Source organism: Nylanderia fulva, unplaced genomic scaffold (assembly GCF_048542155.1).
Source record: "Nylanderia fulva isolate GAGA-0341 unplaced genomic scaffold, ASM4854215v1 Scaffold11, whole genome shotgun sequence".
Lineage (NCBI taxonomy): Eukaryota > Metazoa > Arthropoda > Insecta > Hymenoptera > Formicidae > Nylanderia > Nylanderia fulva.
The window spans coordinates 2732332-2744469 of record NW_028189302.1 but is presented as its reverse complement, the minus strand read 5'-3'; the positions used below and the strand labels follow the sequence as shown (position 1 = coordinate 2744469).

The window sequence follows — 12138 nt, the reverse complement described above, 5'->3', positions numbered from 1 at the left end:
CGAGAACGCGGGCCGGAAAATGACGTAATCGTCCATCGCGATTAGCCAATCGCGAGTCTGGTTTCTTTCTGCTCTCTGGTTTCTCTTAGTGTCCCTAGAATACATTTTATCAGATTTTATTTTACATTTTATTCTAGGGACACTAGTTTCTCTCTGTTTGAATATTTCCCTAAAGAAAGACTCTTTTGATACATCGAGTTTCCTTCCTTCTGTGACACGTGGTTTATAGCTGTTGACGTTTGGCGCGTTTTCACATTTGTCAGATCTCAGATCTGTCAAACCTCAAAAGCTTGTTGAATGGTTTATTTTTTCTGCGTAAATAAAATTTTGTCTGTCATTCTGGTCATTCAGTGTCTCGATAGCTGCAAGAGGACACCTAAAATCCTAGATCGAAGAGAGATGAGGAAGAGATACATTGCGTCATAGTTTACGCGATAACAAACTCGTTCAATCCGATAACGTAACGCGATAACATCGCGTTAAATAAGGCAAAATGTCAAAGATACGCCGGCTCTCGATTCGCGGCATTCGTAATTTCGGCGATGACAGTGAAGACGCGTTGTTACGTTTCTCCTGTCCGTTGACGCTTATTTTGGGACCGAATGGCACAGGAAAAACAACGATCATAGAAGCGTTGAAATATGCCACGACCGGCGAATTTCCACCAAACTCTGAGAAAGGAAGGTCCTTCATACATGATCCCATGCTGGCGACAACCGGCTCGGTATGACAGCAATATTTAATTTCATATATATATATATATATATATATATATATATATATATATACATGTTTTAAATTTATTAAATCTTTTAAAGATTTCTGATTTTTTAAGGGTATCCGACTTTTTAAGGATTTTTTAAGGGATTCTGATTTTTCTGTATTTTTAATGAGTACTTATATGTTAATTATAATTTTTGCCTTATATTATATTATAGGTAAGAGGTGTTGTCAAAGCTGAGATAATTGATTCCACGGGTAATACTTATATAGTATCCAGAACAATTGAGTCATTGAAGGCAATAAAAAAATTTAAGACTCTTGACAGTACTGTAACAAGAGTAAGCAAGGATAAAAAAGAGGTGGATATTTGTAATATTGTATTTTTTGTAGATTATAATTATTAACTTTAATTTATTCAATTGTTCTGATTATTTTAATTTTCTGATGTAGAAAGCATCTATAACCAATCGATGTGCTGATGTGGATGCGGAGCTCAGTGTAGCATTAGGTGTTTCAAAGTCGATTCTGAATTATGTTATATTTTGTCATCAAGATGAGCTTAACTGGCCATTTGACCAACAAGGAAAAAATTTGAAGGAGAGATTTGATGAAATATTTGATAGTGCTAAATTTAATAAAGCTTTAGAAACTATTGCAAAACTTTACAAAGAGTTACAAGGGGATATTCGAGGTCTGAATGCAGAGAAACAGACTTTCAAAGTACTTGTATCTGAAGTAGAAGATAAAGAGATTAAACTCGAGGAGCACAAGAAGAGATTGGATACCACAAAAGAAAAAATAAATGATATTGATAAACAGCTTGTACCTATAAAACAGAAGATTGAAGAAGTGCAACAATCTCATACCGAATACAAAAATATTCAAATTGAAGAAGGTAAGTTGAGTAAGAATTTGTGAAAATATATGGATAAAAAAGAAAGTATTATTTTCAGAGAAAAAGAAAATGGAATATAATATGTATAAGGAACGGTATCAAAAACTGAAAGAAACAATAAAAAATATCTTTGAAGGAACAACAGAGGAATTAAACGGTCTCATAGAATCATATGATACTATATTGAAAGAAAAAAACAATGAAATAACAGAGGTATACATATAAAGTACACATATAATTATATTATCACATCTTTGTATATGCATTATATATTGATTTGCTGGTTTTAGAGTGAAACTGAAATTAAAAGTATTTCTGAGAAAGGAACTAGGATCTCAAATATCTTGGCAACACGAAGAGAAACTGTAGGTACATTTAAACAACAAGTGAAAGATCATGAGAAAAGAATAATTCGTCGTAATCGATTATTAAATGATGCATTGCAAGCATGGGATTTTGATACAGTGGAACAAGATGTATCTGAAATAGGTATAACAAATCTTTTAAAATAATCATATCAGTTTTTTCATAGATCTTGAATATTAAATATTGTTCATATTTTTAAATATTTTTTTATTACTAAAATTATACAAAAATTCTATATGTAGAGGTGAAGGCTCTTACAAAAAGATTGGAACAGAAGATCCGAGCATTGGAACAAGAAGTAGAAGAAAATAGACAGAGCATGCAAAAAAGAGAAAGTGAATTACAAAAAGAAGTTGATATGTTACGTAGCAATTATTCAAAGATAGAATCAGGAAAGATTCTCAAAGAGAAGGAAGTTACAGAGATAAGAGTTGAAATTACCACCATACGGAACCAAATAGCACAGGTTAATATATTTTCATTAAGGATTTTATATGATACAAAATTATTTTATAATATTTTTATAATAAAGTTATTATTTTAATTTTTTTAGATTGGTGCAGCAGGAAATAAATTAAAGTCCATAGAACAAAAACTTCAAACAGCAAAACATAAAATTGATGAGCTTAACAATGCATTAGATGTTAATTCTCTGAAAACTGATATTGCAAACAAAGTAAAATCCAGAGATAAGATTGAAACAAGTTTAAGCGTGGTTGATGATGAAATTTCTTCTTTACATAAGTTAAGCTCATTAAAAACAGAATTTGATTTGAAAAAATCGGCATTACAAGCCAAAGAAGAAGAAATGGAAAATTTGAAGAAAAAACATGGAAATAGCATCAAAGTATTGTTAAATATTCAAGAATTACAACAGACAAAATTGAAAAATACTCTAGACCGTGTACACCAGCAATTGGTATGTGATTAATTTTTCATTTATGTATACGCATGTGCTGATAAAATCTTATTAACTTTATGTACTTAACAGGAAAAAGAAACAAATTCTTTGACGCGAGAGATTCAAACACAAGAACGCAAAACTACCGCTTTTCAAACGTCATTACAACACATAGAGTTAGAATTTGAGAAAAAGAAAATAGAGTTACATCGTAAGAATATTTTTTTATTTTTTAATTTTATATATAATCTTTAAAAGAATTTTTACAGTTTTTTTATTTTGGGTATTTTTTTTTTTTTTTTTTTAGGTGATAAAGAGAAAATTTCTACAGTGTGCGATTACAAAGAATTTGATGAGACTTTGTTAATGCAATCAAAAATAGTAAAGGAGCTTCAAGATAAGCGAGGAGTTTATGCTTATCAAGCCACAGCCTACAAAGAATATATTACAAAACTATCTGTAAAAGATCCTTGTTGCCCTTTGTGTCACAGAAATTTTCAGGAACAAAACAAAGTGGCAGATTTAATAAAAGAAATGGAAACTGATATCATTCGTAATCAACCTAATAATTTAAAAAAGTGTGAAGGGGAACTAAAGTTGCAACAAGAAAAATATGATAATATGTTGCAATTAAAACCCATTGTTGAAAAAGTTATTCAATGTGAAGAGAATGAGCTGAAAAAATTAGAGTGAGTGAATATACTTTACTGTATATATTATATTATTACCAATAATATTATTAGTATTTATATGAGATTTATATTTATTCTATATATATTTATATATAATATATATATATATATATATATATATATATATATATATTATTATATGAATGCATTAAACTTCTAATATATTTAATATTAATAAATTAATTAATTTTAATTTTTTTCTTTATTTTCTTAGAGAAAGATTGCAGAAAGCCAAGAATAGTGCAAAGCTGTCCAAAATAGCTGTTAAAAATCTTGAAGAGTCAAAAGCAGAACCTGAAAAGAAATTATTACTGTATAAAGATATAATCAGTGATATCAAATTTTGGGATCGATGCATAGATGAAATACAGCAATTAAAAAAAACTGTTAATAATTTGGAAACTCAAATGGCCAATGCTGGTATAAGAATCATGAGATTTATCATTATTATTAATTAAAACGTTTTTCCCTTTTCAATATTTAATACATTATATATATTTTCATAGGAGTCCAAACCGAAAAAACTATAGAAGAGCTGCAGGCGCAGCGAGAATCCTTGAAAACATCTTTCAAAGAAACTCGTAACCATCTTGAAGCATTACAACTCAAACTGAATAAGCATAATGAGAGGCTGCATGAGGCTAGAGAGACATATAACGAATTACATGAGGAACAATTAAAAATTCAGTTGGATATGCAGAAATTGAAACATTTAAAGGATAAACAGGATGATTTGTACACCCGAGAAGTCACTGTAGGAGAAACGGTGGAGAAACTGCGTGAAGATTTGGCAGATGCTGAAAATCAATTGGAGTCTGGAACTCAGAAACTGGAAAAGCTTAAGGTTTGTTTTTCACATTTCTAAATGGAGTAATTTATGATAAAATATCCATAATAAGTAGAGAGATATTGTACAAAGAGTTTTGCATAGAGTGAAGACAAAAAGATGAGATATTTTTTTTACAGCTGGAAAACTGGCAAAAACAAGAAGATGATAGAAAATCGATGATGGAAGGTACTAGACGCCTGTCCGATTTACATAAGATAATAGATGAAGTCGATTCGTTTATAAACAGCAACGTACCTGAGAGACTCGCGAATTACGAGCGTGACATAGAAAGTTATCAGAATTCGCTAACAGAACTTATGAACAAGAAAAAAGATGTAGAGCAAACGATAAATAAGTTGAAGGAGGATGTTGCCTCTCAAGAAATTGGAAAGAGAGAATTACATGACAATATAATGTTACGTAATATTATGGATACAATAGAGCTTTTGAAGGGACAATACAAGAAATTAAACGAAAAATTGAAAAGTATGAATTATAACGAGTTATCAAAGAAATGGGAACAGTTGGAAAATGAAAAACAAGTATTACTTCGTCAAGTAAGTATAGTTATGTATGTATATTATTATGTATGTATATCATATTGTAACTTGTTCATGATTTGTACATTTGTTCTGTTAACAATTTCACTGTGTCCATTTAGAAAAACGTAACGCTGGGAAATCAAGAAGAATTAGAAAGAGTCATCAAACAGTACATGCAAGAATTACGAAGAGAGGAATATCGATTAGCTCGTCGAAATTATACTACCAAGTGCATTGAATTAACAGTAAGTTGAATTAACAATAAAATATTTTATATATTAAATATTCTACAGTCAAATAATATTCTATTGCAGTAAATGTGTACTAATTTTATGCTTTTATATTATATATATATATTTTTTTTATTTAAAAAATATATATTTTTTTATATATAAATAATATATAAATATATAATATGTATAAGTGTGTCAAATTAGTACACATTTATTGCAGTAGAATATTATTTGATTTTAGAAGTTTATTTCGATTTTTAAATTTGTTTATTAGGTTCAGGAAGAGACCATAGCAAATTTGAAAGCTTACAGTAAAGTATTGGATACCGCCATGATCGAGTATCATGAGGAGCGCATGTCGACAGTCAATAGAATAATGAAAAAGCTGTGGAAACATGTTTACAAGGGTACAGATACTAGTTGCATAGAGATTTGTACAGAACCTACAGATGGTGTGGGTAGCAGTAGAAGAAGCTACAATTACAAACTGATTCAAACTAAACACGGTTGTAAGATGGATATGAAAGGACGTTGTAGTGCTGGACAGAAAGTAATTAACATACATAATTAGCGAATAATTAGCACGTGTAATCGCGAAATGTGTTAGATCTATTTGAAATGTATAATTTTTTTAGGTATTGGCATCGATAATTATAAGACTCGCTTTAGCAGAAACATTCTGCAAGGACTGCGGCATTCTTGCATTAGATGAACCAACGACAAATCTGGATGAAGAAAATGCGAACAGTTTAGCAGATACGTTAACTAAGTATGTTTTTTTTTCTTTATACAAAGCGTAACATTGACATTTTAAGCAATAACGTAAAAAAAGTTGTAAATTATATGTGACGTAATATTAAGCGAAAAATATATTGCAGAGTTGTCGAGCTACGATCGAGATATCAGAAAAATTTCCAACTGATTATTATCAGTCACGATGAAAAGTTCTTACAGAAACTGGCGGATTTGAATAATCACAAAAAATTCCATGAGCTTTATCGTAAACAGAAGTACGTTATATAATAATGCACGTAAAAAATATAATAAATTGTTGGAAACACTTAACTTTGATTCTTCCTTATAGTGGAATGACTGCAGTGAAAATCTCTGACTTCAACGAGCCTACGAGTTCTCTGGTACACATAAAAAGCGAGGACGAATCCGACGAGGAAGAAAGCCGTCCTAATCAGTTCCGGGAAACAACAAGTGGCTTATCTACAAATACTTCAAGTAAAAAGAGATACAATTGGGATGATTTCAATGAGCAAGATAGGCCGCCGATTAAGAAGAAATACCGTTTCGAGTAAACCTTCTAAAATAAGCTAAACTTCACATCATTTATATAATTTATATATGCCTTATATTTTTTTCTAATATATAATATGCATTGTTTTACTTTGTTACAAGATTTCTGTAATTGCTTAAGTATGGATAATATTCAGTGTTAGTGTGTAAACTAATGTTCTTAGTTTTTTTTTGGTTTTTTTTAAAGAAAAGTTATTCAGGTAAAAATTATATCTCAGGGATAACTAAACGCGAAGATTATTTTGTATTTAGTATAAGAGCGATAAGAATAGAGTTAATTATTAATAAATTTATTTTCAAACTTATAATATATCGTATTATGTATTATAGACATGCCTCATTTTTAAAAATATGTAATTGCATTTAATTTTTTTGTACAAAATTTTTGTAATTGTTCAAGAGTATTCATAATATTCATAATATGTGAGTATGTAAGTGTTCATTCAAAGAAAAGTTATTCAGCCAAAATTTCTATGTCAAGGATGTAATAGCTAAACGAAATTATTTTGTATTTACTTCGAGAGTGATAATAGTACATAGTACATACAGAGAGAATTAGAACAAAGATTTTTCGACATTTATTCTAAGGAAGTCGTTTCTATTATCCCTCGAACGAAATGTCGAATCTAATTTGATCTGGTTGATATCTGACAGTATTCAAATTTTTGTAGAAACTTTAATTCAAAAGATCTCGAAGGTAAATAGATAGATACTTATCGATATCACGCATCTTTGTTGTATTTCAAAATATGTAACTACAATGATATAGTTTAAATATTATCGATATTCAGAGAGCTATATTATATATATTATAAATGCAATTATATAGTGGCTGTCCCGCGATTTTCGTCAATATTGTTTCTCTCCGAGAGTCTCGATGACCGCTATAGTTAGCGAGTTATCGCGAATCGAACGCCTGGAGGGAGCCGGCATCGTACGTAATAGGCTGCCGCTGCTCGGGGAGCCGTAACGTCATAATAGGATAGTGATGTTAGTAATACCATCCCGCGACTGGAGGCAATCGGCCGGGCGATTGACTGGCCTGGCGTGGCATACCGAGTCTAACCAATTTGCATCGCATTGTGTACTCGTTACGCTTCCATCTGCGCCGGTATAAGCACGCATACAAGTATATGGTACACCACGACGCGATGGTAGAGACGAGGTTTTCCGGCGCGACGTGTCTCTATCGTCATCTCTCTGCATCGCGAATCAAACATTTACACGATTTTTGATACCTTATAAAAATTAAAATAAATATGTTTTAAATAATGTTTTAAAATAATTATTTTGCATGAAAAACGCATATTTTCGAGCTTAATGAGACGCCAATCGATTTTTCAGAGATCTATTCTTTTCAAAACATTTTCATATAATTTTTGACATGTACAATTAAAAATAGAGTACATAAATACAGGAATAAAAATAATGTACATAATAGAAATTCAGGAATTAAAATTATTTACAAATAGAAATTAGAAATTCGGGAATTAAAATTGTACGTAATGGAAATTTAGGAATTTTTATGTGCATAATTTTAATTCCCGAATTTCTATTATGTATATAATTTTAATTCACCGAATTCCAAGTTCACTCCGTGTTTCAAATACGTAAGACTCACATTTCAAAGATTGATTGCCGTTTAATTTGGTTTTTCGGGTATATTATTCTAGTAAAATATATAAATTATGTTTATTAAAAATTATTAATTAGAAATTTATTAGTCTTTTTATTAAATTTTCTTAACACTTACTTAATTTATAAAAAAAATATAAATTTAAAGAGATATATAAGAAAATGCGAAACATTTATTTTACTAAAATTTAAAGAAACATATCGCGCATCTTTAACTATACATTTTGCAGCTTTGAAAAGAAAATAATATTGCAAAAATTTTTAATAATTAATACAATTATATAGTGGCAATTATATATATATATATTTTTTTTTGCACTGCTCTAATTAGGAGTGATAGAAGAGGAGGAAGAAAGGAAGAGAAATAATGCTACTTCTATATAAGTAATCCCATGCAAAATAAAAACTGATCTGAGGTTTATCTAATTATTTTTTTAATCAGTTCTTTATTTCTTTTCTTTTCCGATATTTTCGTTCTAATATGATCATTCTTTTCAAATTCCAAAGGAATACCTAAGATTTTTGAAGTTGTAATATTTTTTAAAAATATAATTGCATTAATTAAATTTCTTTAATGTTTAATTATTTTTTAATATATAGGTAATATTTTTTTTTTAATATATAGCGACAATTATATATTTTTCTGCATTGCTTCAGTTAAGAGTTCTGGAAGATGAGGAAGAAAGAAAAAGGGAAGGAGAGAGAAAATGTGTTATTTCTGTATAAGTAATTCCGTAAAAATATTAACTTGAGACTGATCTAATAGGAGCGGAGTACATCGTATTTAAATTAATGCATGAGGGTTGCATTTTCGGCGCGATTGCCATCGTCGGGCATCCCGAAGGCAAAACCGACCGCCGTTTCGGCAATCAGCGTCCTGGGACAGCCGTGGAAACCGCGGAAACCCCCAACTCTATTATCGTTTCTGGCATCGTTATCGTTATTAGCCGCTCCATCGCCCTGCCATCGTCACACTCTACCGGAGAGAACGAAACTCTATATCCGCACATCGTTATCGAAGACCTGGCGCGTGCTCGTGAGAGGCCCCGAGGCCCGTGAATCGATAACTTTATAGGGAATTCAACTCTGGAGTTTGAAAAAACGCGCTGCATTTCTTAAAAACTTTTCTCAGTATCCTTATCCGCGAGACCAAAAAAGGGGAAATATATTTTTACTTCTATTTTTTTCTTAATTAATAATCGTAATTTTTAATTATTTCAATTTTTTTTTGTTATTTTTTAATTATTAGAGATTTAGCAAGAGTTGAATAATATATAGTTGAAGATATGCTATTAGGGTGTATACTGTCGGAAAAAAAATTTTGAAAACCTATTCTCACGGAATGTTTTACCTTGAAAAAGCAGAAAATTCTCATGAAATTTAATTAGTATTCAGGGAATTTAAAAAAATTGCCGCTTTAATAATCTTATTCTTATTTAGTACTGAAAAAATATATGTCTGACAAATCTTTGCACTATTGAAGTTTTCATTAAAATTTCATGTGATTTTTTTATTGGCATCTATTTTTAGTATCAATAATTGTTCAATTTTTTTATATTTAATTATTTATTAAATAAATGAGTAGACCTGGCTATGCTCTTATATTTTTACTTCTATTTTTTTCTTAATTACTAATCGTATTTTTTAATTATTTCAATTTTTTTTGTTATTTTTTAATTATTAGAGATTTAGCAAGAGTTGAATAATATATAGCTGAAGATATGCTATCAGGGTGTATACTCTCGGAAAAAACCTTGAAAACCTATTCTCAAGGAATATTTTACCTTGAAAAAGCAGGAAATTCTCATGAAATTTAATTAATATTCAGGGAATTTAAAAAAATTGCCGCTTTAATAATCTTATTCTTATTTAGTACTTAAAAAATATATGTCTGACAAATCTTTGCACTATTGAAATTTTCATTAAAATTTCATGTGATTTTTTTATTGGCATCTATTATTAGTATCTATAATTGTTCAATTTTTTTATATGTAATAATTTATTTATTATTTATTAATTAATCAGTGAATGCATGTTGCAATGCCTTATGTATATCTCTTTCAATTTGTCCGATTAATTTCACGTATATCTTTAATGATTCTATTTAATGCAGTTTGCTACTTTAGATATTTGTCTTACTTTTTTTCGCGCAAATCAATATACATATTATTGTTCCGACTTGTCGCTTTCAATATATATAATTATATACGTCTTATCGAAACCTTAACGCTCGGAATGAATTCAACGTCTATCCGTCGACAATTGATTGATCGCGTTTTGTGGTGTTATCGCGATGCGATGTGATTCGCGGTTCTGGACTATCTCGAGCAATTGGACAATAGAAACGGAGCGAGAGAGAATCTCTCTCCTCCTGACCTTCATCTCCGCGATCCGCTTTGATCTCTTTCTCGCTCCGATCCTTCGACCGAGGAGGGAGATTTCCGCGTCCGCGCTCCCTCTTCAAAATATCAACTAAACGATAACCGTATTTATTATTCATTCGGCCGCCTCCCTTCTCGTACTGCGCGCGTCCCCAATTTTACAAAGTAGTTTTTCAAAGAATTCCGCGAGCGGCCTGCATCGCCCATGAGACAGTCAGGGGTGCGTGTCTGTGTGTGTAGGGGTAAAAAAGTGCTGGTGGATCGCCGATGGAAGAGCCTTCACCTCTTCGGAATTATCATATTTTCGATGCGTACATATCCTTAAGAATAAGAGATAGAAATAAGCGTGTCTATCGTATACAAGAGAGATGCATCATAAAATAAGTGGAATTGATTAATATTAAAATTATAAGTTGCACTTATTAAAAATTATTAATTATCAGGCATTATTACTTACAAATTACTTAAAAATTGTAAATTACACTCGGAATGTTTAGGCCATGCTCTTAGCAAATATGCGAGAGTCGAGTAAATTTTCATTACTGCATAATTCATTCGCTTTTTCCATAAAGTATAGATTTTCGATACATATGTTAATTTACAAGCTTGCTCCGTTTTTTTTTTACGCGTCCCACACGAAGAAACGGAGATTAATTGAAGGATTTGTGCGCAATAGATCTCTCGTGACGAAAAGGAAAGAAATACATAAACTGACGGATCGAATCGAAGCGAGAGGCGAAGCACTATTTCGGCGGAAATCGAGTCTCGAACAATCCCCGATAGACAACAAGCAGAAAAGAAAGACATCCGACAGATCGGGTTATCGAGATTAACGCGAATACATCGAACCCGTGTGCGATTGCCGGTTTCCTTCGTATTCTCCAAAGATCGAAAGCTAGTCCGTCCACACAATCCAACGATATCAATTACTCTGTCCGACGTTGAGTTTCGACATCAGAGCGGATTAGACGCGCCCGATGAACTTGGAGAATCTCCATTTAGTTCTGATTCAAGATCGCTTCAGCTTCAAATAAAATTTGCGATACACTCGTCTTAGGGAGGTAATAATAGTATATCTTATTGATCATTCAAAATTTCAATTTTAGCATCTGAAAATTTAACTCTGAATATTGAATAATATTTTTCACCGAATTAAATTTCTAATAATTAATAAATATTTATTAGAAGTGTTATCTTATAAAATTAATATTTTACAATATTTATATTAATAATGAAATTAATATTAATAAGGAACAATAAGATTAATATTGTTTTTTTAATATTATTATTATTTTATAATATTAATCCTATTATTTAGTATAAATATTGTATAATACTAAAATTATAAAATACTATAATAGTATAAAAAATTAATTTTATTTGAGGAAGATATACATAGGTATAATATATAACACTTAAGTGTATTTGCGAAATGTTATATCTTATACTTATTTAATTTTCGGCATTCTTAATAAAGTCGAATGAAATTCAATAAAAGTGAACGTAAAGCCAATATCGATGACATCTGCCTGGTTTTCCGATATAATTTCGCTCTCGACTCTTCTCGATCCTTCACACGATCTTGTGATACTTATTCTCGCGCGCGTTACATTCCCTCCCCGAGATCAGACGCCAC

General features: G+C 30.6%; 1 protein-coding gene across 1 annotated transcript; it reads left to right on the top strand.

The window, feature by feature from the left end:
• The first annotated feature begins 196 nt into the window (after positions 1-196).
• rad50 (DNA repair protein rad50) lies at positions 197-6794 on the top strand. Its single transcript, XM_029318632.2, has 17 exons — positions 197-724; positions 939-1082; positions 1174-1618; positions 1677-1831; positions 1909-2107; positions 2227-2450; positions 2538-2903; positions 2976-3096; positions 3193-3574; positions 3792-3997; positions 4084-4421; positions 4544-4963; positions 5068-5193; positions 5456-5731; positions 5817-5950; positions 6060-6191; positions 6266-6794. The coding sequence occupies exons 1-17, from the start codon at positions 494-496 to the stop codon at positions 6486-6488; spliced, it is 4122 nt and encodes a 1373-aa protein (XP_029174465.2). The 5' UTR covers positions 197-493; the 3' UTR covers positions 6489-6794.
• Positions 6795-12138: the final 5344 nt, after the last annotated feature.

Excerpts from the sequence above, each read along its gene's own strand:
- rad50 (XM_029318632.2), top strand. The coding sequence starts at position 494 with ATGTCAAAGATACGCCGGCTCTCGATTCGCGGCATTCGTAATTTCGGC. Across the intron at positions 2,451-2,537 it reads TACGGAACCAAATAGCACAG|ATTGGTGCAGCAGGAAATAA; the intron begins GTTAATATATTT and ends TAATTTTTTTAG. Across the intron at positions 6,192-6,265 it reads GAGCTTTATCGTAAACAGAA|TGGAATGACTGCAGTGAAAA; the intron begins GTACGTTATATA and ends TCTTCCTTATAG.